General features: G+C 46.4%; 1 protein-coding gene across 6 annotated transcripts in view; it reads right to left on the reverse strand.

The window, feature by feature from the left end:
* Window positions 1-684: 684 nt before the first annotated feature.
* The window catches only part of LDLRAD3 (low density lipoprotein receptor class A domain containing 3), a 227,365-nt gene continuing 208,740 nt past the window's right edge, over window positions 685-19,309 (reverse strand). For all 6 annotated transcript variants that reach the window (XM_074372171.1, XM_074372168.1, XM_074372167.1 and 3 more), the window contains 2 exons: window positions 5,411-5,756; window positions 685-3,687 (listed from right to left, as the gene is read on the reverse strand). In XM_074372171.1, the coding sequence (XP_074228272.1) occupies window positions 3,450-3,687; window positions 5,411-5,756 (584 nt within the window). In that variant the 3' untranslated portion in view covers window positions 685-3,449. The remainder of the gene's footprint in view (window positions 3,688-5,410; window positions 5,757-19,309) is intronic.

Raw genomic sequence — 19,309 nt, forward strand, 5'->3', positions numbered from 1 at the left:
GGCAGGACATGACCTGGCATATACTTGGGACACCACTCTCTGATAGCTGAGTCTTCTTTTGACACATCTAGGCACCAATACATGATCTACATCTTGGTTCTGTAGGTCTTGCATTTAGATTCCCACATAGATTTCAATTTTGATCAAGACCAAGGTTACTTTTGTTCCTGGGTGGTGGTAACCTTCTGGGGATCCTGATTTCCTGGGCAGCTGTCCCTGTAGCATAAAACGAGACTTATAAGAGGACAAAGATATCCCCATCACTGGTAGGGCCAGTTAGAGCCATTGTGGTTCCAAACGAATTAGCAGCACACCTGTGCCAGAGTTAGAGCGTGCCCCTGAACACGTGGCTGGAATCTGTTTCAGTTATCACAGCCACTTGCCCCTTTCCCTCAAACAGTGCCGTAGTGAAGTGCCCACGGGCAGAGTGGGCCTGGTTAAAGTCCACCTTCTGAACTGACACCCCAGGGCCTTTGACACTACCTGGTGTCCATGGCTTTACCTCCACACTCCAACCACCCCAGCTGTGGAATCCTTAAACGCCCATCACATTTTGAGGTCCCATCCATATTGTTCCTTTTCCTCATTTTATTAGGGCATAAATCCATTGCAGAAACCATGACAAACGTGGCTGTCCGCTCTTTATATCACCATAGAGAAGTGGGTTAAGAACCACAACAGAAAGAATGAAACTGCAAGTTTATTTGAAAGTATAAAATTAAAAAAAAACAAAACAAAACCAAAACCTAATCAAAACCCCAAAAGCAACCACATACAACCTTTCCAGTTTACATCAACTCTGAACATCACACACTATTTATTAACCACTTAGTTGCATGTTTTTAAAATGTCAATTTCAATGTCAAGGGAGTTGAAGACAGGTGATGAGCGATTGAGCACAGTGGATCGATTTTAATGCTAAAATGAAAAGGACTCGTTGATCTCATTTGAGAAAAGAAAGCAGAGCAGGTTTTCTGGTTGGCAGAGACTTAGGCAACGTATAAAAAAATAATCATGGTTGGAATGAGTTAAAAAATATTGCTGGCCACTTATTTGCTATCTTGAGTAGAGGGAAAAAACCAAACCAAACAAAAACCCTACAGCTTTGGTGTCCTATTTATATCTTTTTAAAAACAACCATTAAAAAAAATCAAATCCATAATAAAAACGTCCCTGTGTTTGTTTTAAAAAACAACATTAAGAGGCTCTCCTTATCTACTAAGACCATTTGTCTTTTCTAAGCTGCCTGGAAGCTGAAAAGTGTGTGAGATTAGTTCACTGCACAATTAACTGAAATTAGAATCCTTTCCTCTTGACAACTTCCAGAGCACCAGAAAGAAGCAGGGACCCACCAAAGGAAGAAACGAAGCCATTCTGACTCACAGGAGGTGAAATATTCAGCCGGCTAACGTTCCTAACGTAATCCGGCTCCCATCAAAAGTTCTTCCTTCGTCGGATTACTCAGAAAACATCTCGTTATTTTAAAAATGAAAGATGTCAGCAACTAGGTTCCTTTTCTTCACTTAAAAAAAAACAAAACCACCAAGTGGCTAGGTTTTTTGTAACATACTTTGAATTTGGTTAAAGAAAAGAAAAAGTCTACAGAACAGGATCATTGAATGCCACTTCCTCCCCTCTCCTGCAGGCTCCATCTGAATTAGCATCAGAGGGGTTACTGGACACGTGGAAGGCAGCCCTGCATGGGTGACAGCGGCCCGGAGTGGCTCCACCTGGTTCCAGTTTTGTCCCCGCCGGGAGTCAAGTGTGGCTTCTTGCCAAATAACGCCTACATTTCTACCCATGACTTCCCGAGGGGGTGCTGTGGCTGGCAGGGCACAGAGAAAGAGGAAAGCTAGCGTAAACACAGAGTCTGTGAACCGAGGGAGAAGGGCGCCCCTCTTTCTGCAGCCCTCAAGAACTCGATAAATAATAACTCAAAGTGCAACAACACACAGATGCCTGACACACAGGTCCGTCTGGGGGAACCTGTTGTCAGCGCTCAGCGGGACAAAGGCGTGATCTCCTTCTGTATCTTTGTTTGGACCTTGCTAATGGAAAAACAAACAAAAAAAGACAGCTTTCCTATACACATATAAATAGTCCCTTAACTAGAAGGGAAAAAACAAACACACTGTTTCAAATGCATTTCTAAGAGATTAAAAAAAAAAAAGTCCGAATGGCAAATCTTGACTCCAAACTGTTTATTGTCTGTGTCTCTCAGAGGAGAAACTATGGGATGTTTCGAGAGGCCTGATCGTCACTCTGACTCTAACCCTAGTTCTAAGTCGGGGTGCTGGGCCTTAGGAAGGGGGGATGAGGGCAGCCCAGGAAGTGAGAGCTCTTGTGGAAGGTCCTGACTCAGGTTCTCACGTGCGTTAGGAACCACAGTGTCCCCAGGGCCAAATGCACAGGAAAAACGGCTTCTGAGCCTTAGGGAGACTTAGGAGGTGACAGCTGAAGCTGCAAGAATGGGCGAGGCAGGCTGGCGTGGTTTACGGGGACAAACAGCCCAGATCAGACGTCTGGCCAACTCAGGTTTAGTCCTCATCCCTTGGCTACAGGCAGGTCACAAGTGGGAGGGTGACAGTCCAGAAACCAAGGACAGGACTGAGGACCAAAGGAGACCCATGCTCTTGGCAGGCCGCATTTTAGGAGCTGAGAACTCGAATAAACTCATGACGAGGGCTCCCTGCCTTATTCTGGGATGAGGCTGATACATGATGCTGGAGAAAGCTCTCAAAATGAGGATTCTCAGGGAAATTTTAAAAGCTGGAATCTCTTCAGAGTAGATGGTTTCAGAGTCATTCAGAAAACCAAAATGACACTGCTGACTTCTGAAGGGCATTACCCAGGGCAACAGTTTTCTTTGGCCCCTGCCTCTGCTGACCCAAGAGCAAATGTATATCCCAGTGCAAGGTGGGTTTTGATGCTCCCGCTGGATTCTTGCCAGGGTGGCCATCCAATGACAGCCTCCTGGTAGGATCATCCAACCCAAATCCCCAAACGGAGATATCAGGTAGCAGCCCACAGAGAATGTGGTCCAGTGTCCTCTGTCCTTCTAAACACCCAATATGGCACAAACACTGCTTTCTCAAGGACTACCTAAATATAGCGCTAGCCTGCCACTTGCAAATTTACGCCACCTACACAGCAAGATTCCGACAGTAACATAAGAACGATGTGGAGAGTGAGGCTGTGATCCTGGGCCCCAGAGGAAGCGTGCCCAGAAAAGATGCACCATACATCCTGGCAACCAAGAGGCCAGAACAATGCCAGGTCGCTCTCCAGAAAACATCCCTGAAATTGAGGGGGGCGAGAGGAAAGGAGAGACAGCTGACACCCTAAATCGCTCCTTGAGGCACCCTGAGAAGCTTCCCACGAGCACAGGTTGTTAGGGTGGTAACAAGTCAGAGCAGATTAACCCACGTGGACTTTGGAATAACTGGGCTTTATACTTCTTCGGTGCCCTGGCTGGGCACGGAGTCCCTGGGCTCAGTGGTGCCCCCCGGCGGGCCGGGCTGTCCCGGGCTGTGGCGGGTGTCTTCCACACTCAGGAGGCTGCTGGCTGCCTGGGAGCTGGCGCTGTCGGCACTGCCGGACCGGGAGCGGTAAGGGGGCAGGTCGGCTTGGTTCAGGGACTCGGTGTCCGAAGAGTAGGGCGGCGGAGGGAGGTCGTACCACGCGGGTCTGCGAAGCAGAAGGCAGGACGGGGCGGGGTGGGAGAGGAGAGGGAAGAGAACACGTTAGAAGCCCAGGCACTGCAGGCAATGCCAACTGCTGCCTGTTTCTGAAAGTCTGCTGACGTCAGGAATGAGATTTTCCCTCCGAGGAGAGAGGCAATCCAAGGTCTACGAAAACCACTGGCTTGCAACAAGACAAAGGGAATGGAAAAAAAGTCAGTGTGCCCTGGCTGGCTTGTGCCCACTGGGCAGCGCCAAAACCACATGCTTCGGGTGGGCTCAGCTGGAGGTACCAAGCCCGTCCTCAGCTCATCCTGAGTGGCTTGACAGGGATGCGGCCAGCCTGGCGTTTCGATGGCTCCTCTGACAGTCCACAGAATCAGGGATTCCTTCTGAAAGCCTGCCCTGCCTGGCTAGAGGACTTGGGTAAGTGAGAGGACATTCTCTCGAACCCTCAGTCTCCCTGTCTGTAGAGGGAGGAATAATGACCTTGCTCACAGTGAAAGAACCTAAAAGACATTTTACTTTCCAACTCTCATTTGCTAAGGCGTACTGCGAGCCAGGCACTGTGCCACCTACGTCACACCCATTACCTTATTTCATGCTAGGAGGGAGCCCTACTGGGGAGGAAACTGAGGCCAGGGGGCTTGAAAGGGCTTGCCCAGGATCACGAACAACTAGTAAGAAGCAGTGTTGGGATTTGAACCTGGACGTTCTGTCTCTAGATTCACCAATGTTCCCCTTGCTGTACACTGTGAGGTCTTGTGTTCTTACACTTATTTGGGAAGACGTCCTTAAGCACCGCCCCCTGGAGCTTTGTTTACCTCTCATGAGCAGGTAAAAATGAAGATTAAATCACACAAGAGCTGCCACTGGAAAGGGTTGAAGGAGGAGCCCTGTTAGCCTGTGAACACCACCTGCAAAATGCCTCCTGCCACACAGGTGAGTCCAGGGCTCAGCGGAAGAGGGATGTGGGGCAGGGGGCTGGCAGGGCAGGGGACCCTGAGCACCAGAGGGGACTTAGGTGGCTCTAGTCCTGGGACTTCCGAGTGGGTTCTCTGGGATGCCCTGGAGGTTACCAAAGCAGAGAGGAAGGCTGAGCTGGCAGGACTGAGGTCCACAACCTTCTTCAACTATAGAACCCTGTTTTTTGACTTTGTATGTTGGGGTTCTTGTACAGCTCCTCCTGTAATGAGGGTTCTACTGTTTGACAAAGCTTGAGAGTGCTCTGTTCCACACCCACCCCCCTTATTTTCTAGATGAAGCCAAGCAAAGTTAAGGAACTTTTCACTCACTCACCCATCCATTCATTCATTCAAATGGGAACCAAATCTCTCCTGTGTACCGGGCACTACTCTGCAGCAGCAGGCGAGGCCCCAGAGCTGGCCAGGGGCCTGAATATGTGTCTGTGAGGTGTTACCAGGGAGGAGCAGGGCTCTGAGCTGGCCAGGAATCTATCTGTACGTTCTCAGATGAAGAACCTCAGTTTCCTCATCTGTAAAACTGAGGCAAAGAGAGGAACTCCCTCACTGAGCCACTGAGAGGATTAAGTTAAGATGATACATGTGAATCGTTCTGCAAGGACTCAGTAAAGGTCAGATGCTGCTGCTGCCTTCAGCAGCTGAAGTTAGGCTCTTGGTAAGACCAGGAGCCCAGGTGTGTGCACACTTGCATACTCCACTCCTGCATGGGATGCCCTCCCCTCGCCGTCTCTCCCATCCGGCACGCACCTTTGGTCCAGCAGGGCCTCTGAGTAGGAGGGCGGGGAGCCCACTTCCGACGCGTTCTGCTCGGCCTGGCTGGCTACGTACTGGATGCCGTTGTTGACGTTGTAGGTGACATTGCAGCGGTGGGGGTGGTCCAGGACCACCAGGCGAGACAGCAGCACAGGGTGCTGCAGTCGGTGCACTGGCAGCGTCATGAGGTTGTTCCGCTTCCGCTGGTGGTGCAGGACCAGCGCCAGCAGGGCCACCACCAGCACGAAGATGACGGAGCTGCCGATGATGGCGTAGGTGATGCTGGGGTAGTACACGAGCTGGTTCTCCGACGTCACAAACACCTGCCCGCTGCCTGGTTCTGAGAAACCCCAGAGGAGAGAGAAGAGGAGAGAGGTTATCAAGCTGGCTCACCCATCTGCCTCAAAATCAGTCCCAGGACGTGCACGCCAATGGTCTTTGTAGCAGCACGATGCACAACAGCCGAAGAGTGGAAACCACACAAATGTCCACTGATGGGTGAATGGATACACAAAATGTGGGATGGCCATCCAATGGAATGTCATTTGGCCACAGAAAGCACTGATGCATGCTATGACATGGATGAACTGCAAAAACATTAAGCTAAGCAAAATAAGCCGGACACAGAAGACTACATAGTATGTGTTTCCATTGATACGCAATGTCCAGGAGAGGCAAATTTATAGAGACAGAAAGTCAATGAACGGTTGCCTGGGGCTGGGGGTGGGGATGGGGACTCACTGGGGATGGGCACCAGGGATCGTGCTGGGCTGATGGGAATGCTCTAAAACTGGATATGGTGATGGCTGCACAAATTGATATGTTTACTAAAACTCACTGAATTGTACAAAGTGGGCACATTCTGTTACGTCAATTATATCTCAATTAAGTTGTTTAAAAAAAAGCCCCGGGGAATATAATATCGAGAGAACTGGAGTGATAGTTCCTGTGGCGGACATCAGTATTTCTCTGGAAATTGATAATATAACACACATGAGGAACACTGGTTAGTGTGTGCCTGGGGTTCATTATGTCAGCAAAATCCTCATTTTATCCCAGGCCCTTTGCCACGTTTTCAAGACAGATTCAGCACAGCACAGGCTAAAATCATGGACTCTGGAGCCAGACTAGGTTCAAACCCCATCTCCTCAACTAACTGGCTGTGTGCCCTCTGGGAAGTGGTCAACCTCTCTGTTCTGCAACTTCCTCATCTGTGAAATGGGGATGGTATTAGTCCCCACCTCACTGAGCTGTTGTGAGCATGAAATGAGTGAATGATTATCAAGCACTTATGACAAAAGCTGATACCCTGGGGGTGTTCGAGACATACCTACACGTCTTTATCACATCTCCCTGCCTCCTGGCAACTCCATCAGATACATACTGTAACTGCCTTCTTTTTAAGGTGAGGAAAGGAAGCCTGGAGAAGCTGTATCCCCTGACCAGGGTCACAGGGTTAGGAGGTAAGGAGCCGTGCCTCACTTGGGCCCAGTGGTCTGACTCCAGAGCTGCGCCCCTAATACTCTGCCCGGCAGCCCCCTAACAAGACCTGCTAGGTGATCGGCGGGCATTTCCTCGGACCCTCGGATGGAGGTCTGGTACCCGTCCCAGCCCTCAGCTTGCCAGTACCTCCTCTCCACATGTACTAATGAGCTGCACTCCAGACACTCTGGCAAGGGGCTTCCCAGTCAGCAGGACACACCTAGAAACCGTGCTCAGGTCCAGGCTGGCCTGGAAACCAGAGCAGCCCCTCCTCGTTGAAAGTGGGAGACTCCTCTCCTTTACAGAAGAGCCACAAACTCCCCACCGCTGTGACCCAGCTGGAAGAATAATCTTCATGCAGCCAAAGTGAGCAAGCCTGTGGCCACCCCCTGTGTTCCTTCAACCTCGGAAGCAGTGAGGAGGTTTTAGTGGGTCCACAGCGGCCAGTGTGTAGACGTGAGGCAGAGCAGCGGCAGCGGGCCCTGTGTCCTGGGCTGGGCTAAGCCTTCCCTCGTCCCTCATCACTAGAAGTGCACCTGCTCTGTTCATCACGATCTCCAGCGTAGGATGGTGTCTGGCCCATAGTCAGCACTCAATAAATACACACAACTCAATGAAAAAAATCTGTGTGTTCACACACCCTAGTAAGGTAGGTGTTCTGGTTAGTTTATTATTCCTGTTTTTCAGTCGAGCAAATTGCTTCAGAGGTGAATTAATGTCTCAGTGCACATAAGAACCACACAGAGGAGTCAGAACTAGAACCCAGATGTTTCTCCTTCAAAATTCATGTGCTATGCTATTTACAATAGCCAGACACGGAAGCAACCTGTGTCTGTTGACAGAGGACTGGATAAAGAAGATGTGGGATATATACATAATGGAATATTACTCAGCCATGAAAACAAATGAAATAATGCCATTTGCAGCAACACAGATGGATCCAGAGATGATCATACTAAGTGAAGTAAGTCAGAGAACAAATGTCATATGGTATCACTTATAGGCAGAATCTTAAAAATGATACAAATGAACTTAAAAAACAGACACAAACTCACAAACATAGAAAACTATCTTATGGTTATCAAAAGGAAAAGTGGGGCTGGGGAGAGATAAATTAGGAGTTTGGGATTAGCATATACACACTACTATATATAAAACAGATAAGCAACAAGGTCCTACTGTATAGCACAGGGAACTACAGTTAACATCTTATAATAACCTATAATAGAAAAGAATCTGAAAAAGGAGATATATGTATATATATAACTGAATCACTTTGCTGTACACCTGAAACTAATACAACATCATAAATCAACTACACTTCAGTAAAAATCTTTTAAAAAACCCATGTGCTATGAAACACACGATTTCCTCTGCTTTCCTGATATAAATAGTTTCCGATTCTCCAAATAATCCTACTCTGAGACGAAGAAAGATCTTTCCCCTCAAGCTGCAGGCTTTGTGTTACTTTTCTTTCCAGTCACACTCAAACCTGGGCCAAAAGTTATGAAGACTCTCCAAGTTCCTATTGGTCACTGTTGCAATGATGAGAAAGAGGCAAATGAGATCCCAGACGAGAGGCAGAAGTGTGCTGCAGACGGTTATGGGAGAAAGGCAGTGCTGGGTTTTTCTGGAGACAATTAGCTGTCACTCAGGGGTTCTGCTGGAGTTCTGCCTGCTCTCAGCTTAAATAATTAAAAGCTGTGTGTGCGTGTTACAGAATTCAGGCCCAAAGGAAAAGAGCCTCTTAGGTTTATCATCTCCAGCAAGAGTTGAGGGGTCGAATCCTGGGACCATCGCTTCCAGCAGCAGTGCAAGCAAGTTATTTAACTTTTATGAGCCTCAGATGCCTCTTCTTCAAAACGGCAGTGGTGCTGAGTAAGTAGCCACCTCCTGGGATTATAGGGGAAGGGGGGCGGGTAGTTAAAACACACTATACACACAAAGTGCTGAGAGCAAAGGGCCCGGCAAGGGTCTGTACTCAGTTCATACTAATCCTCCCTCCCTCCCTCTCTTCCTTCTTTCCTTTCATCCTCCCTCCCTCCCTCCCTCCCTCTTTCTTCCTTTCTCGTATTGAAGAAACCTTGGTTTCTAACACTATGTGTTTCAGGTGCACAGCATTATATTTCAGCTTCTATATATGCTACAGTGTGCTCACCACCAAAAATTCATTTTCCATCTGTCACCATACAGCTGACCCCCTTTATCCATTTCTCCTTCCCCCCAACACCCAACTCTGTTCTTTGCATCTACGTATTTTGTTTGGTTTGCTCTGCTCACTTATTTTGTTTGTTTGTATTTTACATTCCACATATGAGTGAAGTCATAAGGTATTTGTCTTTCTCCATCTGACTTAGCACAATACCCTCATGGGGTTGTACATGTATGGTGTAGCAAATGGAAAAATTCATCTTTTTTATGGCTGAGTAATATTCCATTGTGTGTGTGTGTGTGTGTGTGTGTGTGTGTGTGTACACGTATCACATCTTCTTTATCCATTCATCTGTTGATGGGCACTTGGGTCGTTTCCACATCTTGCCTACTGTAAATAATGCTGCAATAAACATAGGGATGCATATATCTTTTTGAATTAGTGTGTTTTTGTATTCTTTGGATAAATACCCAGAAGTGGAATTCTCTTTTTCATTTTCTGAGGAATCTCCATACTATGTTCCATAGTGAAAACACCAATTGGCATTCCTACCCAACAGCGCAAGAGGATTCTCTTTTCTTTTTTTATTGTGGTAAAATAGATATGCAACACAAAATTTACCATTTTAACCATTTCTGGGTGTGCAGGTAAGCCACTGAAGTCCATTCACATGGTTGTGCAACCATCACCACTACCCACTTCCAGGATTCTTTATCACCCCAGCCTAGTTCATGCTAATTCTTCCTGTTCATCCTCTCCATTGTCCTCACCAACTCCTCTGGACCAGAGGTAGAGGCGGGGAGAGCCCCCTTTTAGGGGGCAGAGTCAGGGAGAGGAGAAGAACTGAGTGTATTCCTTTCCAGAGAGATGTATTTCTTAAAAGAAAAAAGTGGACGGATTTTCACACGGAGAACAAATGGGCCCAGAGATTGTAAAACACTGACTGCCACATAACCACTGGAGGTTTTAAGAATACAAGAGGCAGCTCTTAATGAATGGAACGGAAAATGCCTCTGGATCCGAGTCTCACTTACGCCTCCGAGAGCGGGAGATCGGCCCACTCTGGCAGGCGAGAAGCGCTGATCACATTTGCTTGAGAAATTATGATGTTACATAACTCAGTGGTGCATGGTCTCTTTTCTGCTCTGTGTGTAAAATGTCATCTTGCATTAATTCATTAACTAGACTCACTTTTCTTAAGAGCTTAATGAGCCCGCTGGCCAAATCACTAATATCAGAGTTGCCTGGGACCTGAGTTCCAAGTGCATAATCCATGGATAATGAAGCTCCCACTTATCCAGGCCGTCCCTCAAGCGAGTGCCCTCGAGATCCACTGTCAAACAGCCTGAATTGCTGCTCTGTATCTGCGGCTTTGACTGAGTGAATTCCAGGCAGTCCGGTTACTACCAGGGACCACTGTGCTCTCAGGCTTCCGGGGCTCTGGGGGCTGTTCATGGCAGAGTGGGCTGTCCTCCCACGACTCCAGGGCTGCCTATCGCCTCAGAGTCACCACAGATGTGTGTAGTTATCATGACAGTTTTCGAGCAGATGGTCAATGTCCTGCGGGGGAGGGCCTTTTTCTAATTCACACAGAGGTGCGATCTGGACTCATGGAGGGTCGACAAGCAGCTGGCACTTGGGACTTGGGGAGTTTTTGCTTCTGAAACAATTCCATCCTCCAGATGCAAAACTAAGTTCCTTACAGGACACACGAGTCACCTCTCAGACTGGCAGAGGTGAATCTGAGTTCACATTCTGTGGGCCAGGTCTTGGGAAAATAGGCATTATTTATTATCCATGCATGGCTGGTGGGAGGGTAAACTCATCCTACCCAGGGTTAATAACATAGATCAAAATAACAAACATACCTTAACAATACAGATCAAAATAACAAACGCATACATCCTTTGACCCAGCCATCCCACTAGCAGGAATCTAAGAGATATATTCACACAAACAAGAAATAGCTCTTTAAAAAAGTATTCACTGAAGCATTGTCCACAATAGCAAATATATCAGAAAAGATCTAAATATTTCTCAGTTGCAGCCCCGCTAAATAAAACTGGTATACCCCACAGTGCCACACCTATTTAAAAACACACTAGGGCAGTTCTATATATACTGATGTGAAATGAACTGAAAGCTATCACAGTAAGTGAAAACAAAAGTCCAGTAGAGAGTGTTTTGCATATTTCTAGGAGGACATACAGAACTGCACCCCTGGTAGCCCCTGGGAGGGAAGGGAGGCCAGAGGGAGATGCACTTTTCACTGTTTATGCTTTTCTGCTTTGTATTATTTGTACTGTATTATCCAGTCAAAAAACAAGCTTACTGTCTCTTCCTCTGGCTTTGCCTGGACTGATGGAGCGTCTAGGTTTCTTGGCTGTTTCCCTCCCTCCTCTCCCTGTAGTGTGAGGCTCCGGGGGGGCTCATGTTTCAGCACTGCTCACTCGCTTGAGAGCCCTCCCCGAGGACAGCACCGGCGCCTCCAGCCTGACCTGTGGAGTCCAGAATTCCTGCCCTGGAATGTTCTCTGCCCAATTCAAACTGACACCTCCTCATTCTCCTGAACACTCAGCTAACTGCCTTTTAAAAAAAATTTACTTTAAAATTTTTCTCCAGATTAAGTATTTTAAAAAGTCAGGTTTATTGAGGTGTAATTGGCACACCCTAAAACATACCCTTTTAAAACGTAGTTAGATGAGGTATAACCAAATGCAGCCGCTGCATAACTGCCATCACAAACAAGCTGTCAAAGCTTTCCAGCCACTGGGAACCACTGATCTTCTTTCTGTGCAAAGAGATTCAACTCTTCCAGAAAGTCAGGCAAGGGAATCATACAGCCAGTAGCCTATTGTGTGTGGCTTCTTTCACGTGGCATAAAGCTGCTGAGATTCACCCATGTTTCTCTGACCACTGCTATTTCCTCTCTTTACACTGTGGAGCAATATTCGTTGTAAGGATGCATCACAGTTGTTTGTCTGTCCACCAGGTAAGGGAGGTAAGTGGTTGTTTCCAGTTTCTGGAGTGTAGGTTTTTGTGCTGACATACGTTGTCCTATTTCTTGGGTATATACTGAGGGGTAAGGCTGCTGGGTCACATGAGAGGTGTGTGCTTAACTTTTTTTTCTTTTAAATTAAAAAAAAAATATTTTTTGAGTTGTCTTACTTATTTTGCACATTAAAAAATTTTTTTTTCTGTTCTTTTTTTTGGGGGGGGGGAAGGTAATTAGGTTTATTTATTTATTTGTTTTTTTAATGCAGGTCCTGGGGATTGAACCCAGGACCTGCTGCACACTAAGCACACACTACCACTGAGCTATACACCCCCCCTACCCGGTGTGTGCTTAACTTTATAAAAAAAACCATCACACTGTTCTTCAAGGTGGCTACAGTATTTAGCTTTCCCCCAGTCGCCCGTATCCTCACAGCACATGACACAGCTAGCCTTTCCAATTTCAGCCATGCCCATAGGTGTGTAGTGGTACCTCACCGAGGTTTTAAGTTGCATTTCCCACTGACAAATGATGCTGAGCATCTGTTCATGTGCTCATCTGCCATCTGTACATCTTCTTTGGCGAGACGTCTTTTTAAATCTCTTGCCCATTTTAAAACTGGGTTGACTACCTATTATTGAGCAGTAAGAGTCTTTTAGATGTTCTGGGAGACACGTCTTTTTCCAGATCTGTGTTTTGCAAACATCTCCTCCCAGTCTGTGGCTTGTCTTTTCATCTACTTTACAGTGTCTTTTTTGAAGATGTGTCCAAGTTTTTTTTATGAAGTCTGTTGTATTCATTATTTCTCTTATGTTTTGTGCTTTTTGTATTCTATCCAAGAAATCTTTGCCTAGAAGATGTCTTATAGCTTTAGCTCTTCCATTTACATCTATGATCCACTGCAAGTTAATTTCTGTTTGTGGTACAAGGTGAAGTTCAATGTTCTTCTTCCCCCTCCCTTTGGATAGCCAATTGTTCCAGTACCATTTGTTGAAAAGTCTATCCTTTTCCACTGAATTATCTTGGCAACTCTGTTGAAAATCAATTGAGCATACACGGCTGGGTCTATTTCTAAATGATCTATTTTGTTTGATTGAGCTACATGCCAATCCGCATGCCAGGAAGTGTGCTGATAACTACAGCTTTATAGCAAGTCTCAAAATCAGGCAGTGTGAGTCTCGCGTGCTTCCTTTTCTTCCAAACTGAACTCTATTTCTGATTATAAAAACACATTAAAATGAAAACTTAAAGTAATATAGAAATGTTCAAAACAGACAACCTCTCCCTCCCTCCACACACCTACTAGGAAAGAAAACATAGTTCACAGTTTGGTGTAGATTAGGGATTGGGAAACTTTTCTGTCAAGGGCCAGACAGTAAATATTTTATGCTTTGTCGACCGCAGAGTTTCAGTCGCAACCACTCAGCTTCTGCCTTTGTACTGCAAAGGCAGTTACAAACCGTACACCAATGAATGAGTGTATCTGTGTCCCAAACTTGATTTACGAAAACAGGCAGCAGATCCAAGCACTGAGAAACTATCATTTGATAGACTTCTCCATCTATTTCTCTGTCTATGAAATGATAGTTTCTCCAAGACATTGTTTATCTTCTCTTATTTTGAGAATTATGGCTGTATTATACACATAAGTAAGTATATGACCATGTAGCAGAATTTAACAGGAAAAAAATTTTTTTCAGGAATAATGGACTTCAGATTAATAATCCTCTAACAGAAGAGATAACAGTTATTAAAATTTCCAGTTAAGGTAGAGAAAACAATGATTATAGTTTATAATTGATTTCATTGTACGTGTCCTTTAAATTCAGTTTTAGGAAGATTTTATTTCTTGAGATCTTCTATGTGTAAGAATGCCTGAATATCTCCACTAAGCCTGAATAACCATATAACTCTATTTTTATAGATCAAAAATTATTTTTAGAAATCATCTAGACATTGCTTCAAAAACTGTTGTGTTGCATAAAATGGAAGATTAAAAAAACCAACCAAACAAAAAGGAGGCAGCAGGTCAGATTCAACCCACTGGCCTTAGTTTGTTGACCCAAAGTGGGGATCCCTCAGAACTCTTCTCTGTGTACACATGCGCATGGATGCGTGCACACACACACACATACATTTTCTTCATGCTATACAGGTATTTCTGCAAATGGACATCTTTCCTAACCCATGAGTGCCTTTGCTAAAGAGGAGCTATGTAGCACAATTTACAATGGCAAAGACATGGAAACAACCTAAATGTCCATCGACAGATGACTGGATAGAGAAGTTGTGGTTTATTTATACAATGGAATACTACTCAGCCATAAAGAAGAATAAAATAATGCCATTTGTAGCAACATGGATGGGCCTGGAGATCATCATTATAAGTGAAGTAAGCCAGAAAGAGAAAGAGAAATATCATATGATATCACTTATATGTGGAATCTAAAAAAAAAAAAAAAAAAGACACAAATGAACTTATTTACAAAACAGAAGCAGACTCACAGATGTAGAAAACAAATTTATGGTTACCAGAGGGGAAACAGGGTGGGAAGGGAAAAATTGGGAGTTTGAGATTTACAGATACTAACTACTATATATAGAATAGATAAACAACACTTTTCTACTGTATAGCACAGGGAACTATATTTAATATCTTGCAGTGACCTATAATGAAAACAAATCTGAAAACGAATTAATGTATTACATGTATGACTGAAACATTATGCTGTACACCAGAAATTGACACAACATTGTAAACTGACTATATTTCAATTAAAAAAAAAGGGGGGAGCCGTGTAGACTCCCACCCTATAGGTATATCACAATTTACTTAACCAACCCCTACTGATGTACATTTTGATTGCTCCTTTTTTTCCTCTCTTTTCTTTCACTATGACAAACAATGCTACACCATCATTCCACCCCGACCGTAAGAGCCATGAGGGGACAGCCAGGCTTGCCTGTCTACCCTCCTAGAGTCAGTGCCCAACACAGAGGTTTAAAACAAGTCTGTGGTCACTGGTACAATGATTTCTTAGGACGGACTGCCAGAGGCTGGTCATCTCCCTGGCCATCTGGTTTCCGGACTTTGGACACTCAGGGCTGCCTTGAACTCTCTCCTTTCCCCTGTCCATGCAGAGCCACCAAGTGTGCTCAACTGCTGCTGTGCAGGGCTTCTCTGGTCTCCGCTCCCGGTCTCCATCAGCACAGCCAGATCCAGACCCGGACCAGGAAGAGAAACTTCCTTGTGGATCTTACTATCTTGAGCCTCTTTATCTCCAACCCTTCTGCAGTGCTCTCTTCAGTTGGAACTTGACCCAGCTCTGTGCTGTTCTTGTAAAATTCTTCAGATCCAGGACCCTCACGTCACCCTCCCCAGCCATGCATTCAGACTATGCGGTCTTCCCCGCCTTGGCTTTCCAGCACCAACTCCCAGAGGGGAGAGAAGTCCAGGGCTGGAGTATAAAACGTTCTTTGCTTTGTGACCTGTACCCCCAACTCCTGATGTGAACTCAATAATAATACAAATAATACTAACAGCCACCACCCATATTTGCTTTGAACTCAGAAACAAAAAGAAAAAAATATATCATTGCGTGCTCATCCTATCAGCAGTATCTTACGTGAACCCTGATTTTGTCATTCTTACACCTTGTGTAGTGAGTAAATGGTGTCCCCCCACCAAAGATTTGTCCATCAGGAACCTGAGAATGTGACCCTGGGTGGAATAAGGATCTCTGCAATATCATTAAGGTAAAGATCTTGACATGAATTAGGTGGTAAGCACCCCTATGAGAGACAAAAGAGAAGACTCAGAAACAGACAAGGGAAAAGGCCACGCGGAGACGGAGGCAGAGACTGGAGTCTTGCAGCCCCCAAGCCGGGGGCGCAGCCACCAGAAGCCAGGAGAGGGACATGACTCTCCCTCAGAGCCCACAAAGACCCAGTCCTGCCAGTACCTGCCTTTTGGACTTCTGGTCACAGAATTGGAAGAGAATAAATTTCTGTTGGGTTAAGCCACCAAGAGGGTAGCAGTTTGCTCTGGCAGCCCTGGGGAACGAATACACCACACTACGAGGTAGATTACTTCACAGATGAGGAAATGGGGGCCCAGGGAGGTGAAGCCACTTGCGCACGTCCTCCGTGCACCTCGGTTATCATTAACAGTTATTATCAGAGCGAGCGAGTGCAGGAACCGGGAAGAACCCAGCCAGTCTGCTTCCAGAGTCCCTGCTCTTCACCCATGACTTTCTTTCATGTTCCCACCTGTCTCCCACCACGAAGAGGAGTTTCTGGTGGGCAGAGGCTAGGTTCTCTCCTTCTCAGAGTCCTACTCAGAGCCAAATGCCACCTTGTGAATGCAGTAGGTATCCCACAAGTATTTTTTGACATCGGTAAACTGACTTTGAAACATGGTCATCCACAATCTCTTCATTTACAGAAAGTCAAACACTGACTAAGAAGAGGAGGGCAACCTTGAAGCCAAGGAGTCAGAACGGGGCCCTCTGCTGCTAATCTTCATCCTGTAGGCTTGATTTCACTTCACCCTTACAGCAACCCTATTTTACAGATGAGGAAACTCAAGCCCAGAGAGGTTAAGTAACTTACTGAGGGTCACACAGCAAACAGGTGATACAACTAGTATTTGTGTCCAGGAGTCTGATGCCAGAAGCTACCACACCATCTCAGGTAGTTCTCTGTGCCCTCCCCTCCTCTTTCCGCCTTATTCCGTTCAGCTGTCACCCCACCTTACTGCTCGTGCAATGGACTCCTTTCTCCAATAACTCTAATGTAGTCTCAATCTTATACCCTGATCAATATACTCTGAAATGTCTTCTGTGAGATGGCAAGAGGTATTTCGTGAAAAAGAGTACCTTGGTCAAAGCGGTATGAGAAAACTTAGAATAGAAAAAAAGTGGATTAGACAAATTAAACCACTTTCTTTGTAGTCATTCAGAGTGCAGACTCTGAAACTAAACGGTTTAAATTCAATCTTTGGCTTTGTCACGATAAGTGACTAGTAAGTGTCACTAATACTAGCTGTGTGACCTAGGACAAGTTACTTAACCTCTCTGTGCCTCAAAATCTTCATCTGTGACAGGGTAATAGCAGAATTCACCCCACAGAGTTGTTTTATGGATAAAAAGAGAAAATACATTAAAAGCGTTTGGGACTTTGACATACAGTAAATACTCAACAAACCCTAGTTAACAGTGACAGCTATCATTACAGGACTTTTCAGAGCCTTTACTAGGTAAACATACACTGTGATGCTTCCTGAGAGGACGTGGCTATTTCACCAACCTCGATGCTTTGCTGAGATGGACAGAACATACCTCATATTCCAAATAATCACATTCCCAACATTCCGGAAGCTGTCTTTTCACTAATCACAGGGGCATCTCTGGCTTTTGGGCATGTTGTTGGAGGAAGCGATGTGGTTGCAGCTGCCAACTGAAGAAGCAGAAGCTGAGAAGTGACGGCCTAGCGCTGCTCTCCCTCTGGGCAGCAGCGGCACCTGCCTCCCGGGCCACACCAGTTATGCTCCAGCATAACCATCACTGACTGAAGTCTGCCAGGCACCAGGAGTAGCTCCTCCATGTGAAATGAGAGGTTCCATCCACTGGAAGGGTTGTCTGACCCCCTGCCATCTTGGCACCTGACAAGACTGAGTCGGCAGGAGCTGATCCTGTTCAAATGCACTAAGGGCCCAAGGCTGCCCTGAGTCTGTTCTCCAACCCGCGAGTTTGTCACAGTCTGGATAATCAGTTCCTCGGTGCTATGTCTGTTAAACCTTATTACCCAGGGAGATGCTGAGCGTGCACACTGGGAGCTTCTGAGTGCAGAAAACTTTCTGAATAATTTAGGAGAAACGGCTGATAACAGAAGCATTACACGCGGGACTCCCAAGGGGGAATTTTATGGACCAGGAACAAATGCGTGGCTTCTGGAGGTTTCAGATAATTTTAACATGATGATCTGGGCCCCTGCACCCTGGGGGTAAGGGCTATTTGTTTGCACACACTAGGGTCTTATGCTCTGGTCTCAGTGCTGGCAGGACAGAGTCCTCAAAGGGGAGCTCAAGACACACCTGATCCCAAGCAGGGCTTGCAAACCAGCCTGGGTCCTAGTGCCCCCGTCTCATACCCTCCACCACTGCCACCCTCATCCCGGCCCATCACCTCTGTCCTGCCCCCACCCTTGCTCTCTACCATCTCCTCCCCCTTAGCTGCAGGACGCTCTTTCTAGAACTTTAATTCATTTGCTTATGTCACACCCCTGCTCAATACCCTAGTGGCTTCCCACATACTCAGTATAAAACCTCAAAGTTCTCACCAGGGACCTCCTGGTCCTAATAATCTTGCCTCTGTTACCACTCTGACCCTCACTCTTGCCCTCTCTGGGTCCTTTTGCGGCAGACCTGCCGGCCTCCTTGCTGTGGTTTCAGAACATGCCAAGCACGCGCCTGCCCCAGGGCCTTTGCCCTTCTGTGCCCGCTGCTCCCCCGGCATCTGCATCACGTACACCCCATCCCACCCAAGTCTCTGCTCCTAGGTCAGTGTTACTGGCTGGCTTCTGGGGCCACTGCCATCCCTCCCCGTCCCCTATCCTGCTTCATATACCTTCACAGCAATGACCACCTGTTCACTGTATCTGTACCATAACACCTCTCTCCTATGGGGACATTACTCTGTGTGAGGCAGATTCTGCTCACTTGTCACTATATCCCCAGCACCGAGCACGGTGATCTGTAAAGATGTGCTGGGGAAGTGGCAGAGGGGCTCTAACTCTGTGGCTCTGTTAAGTCTCAGTCTCAGGGTGCTGCACCCACGTGCATCCTTCACGTGAGACTAAGCGCCCGACATGCTTCGTGCCATGATCTCAGTCAGCTCCCAGTGAGAAAAGTAAGTCTCAGAGAAGCAAGGTGACTTGCCCCAGGTCACACAGGCAGGAAGTGACAGAGCCCAGTCTGACTGGAGACAGACATGGTCTGAGGACAGGTCCCACTCATCAAGTCAGCAGAGGCCATCTGCTCTGGGGAATGTGAAACTGCCCCCGTGGCTGAAAGGTTCTTACTGTTACTTGATGGGCAGCTGGCTGAGCTTGGGACTGCAGAGGAGACTCAGATTTGCTGTAAAAAACAAAACAAAACAAAAAAACCACATCCCACCCTTCTAGAATCTTCTCACAAATTAAATGGGTGCAATGTAACCTTTTTCCAGAACCATCTCAAGACCCACCACCTCACAGCGCTGGGACG

The sequence above is a fragment of the Camelus bactrianus genome, chromosome 10 (genome assembly GCF_048773025.1).
Source record: "Camelus bactrianus isolate YW-2024 breed Bactrian camel chromosome 10, ASM4877302v1, whole genome shotgun sequence".
NCBI lineage: Eukaryota > Metazoa > Chordata > Mammalia > Artiodactyla > Camelidae > Camelus > Camelus bactrianus.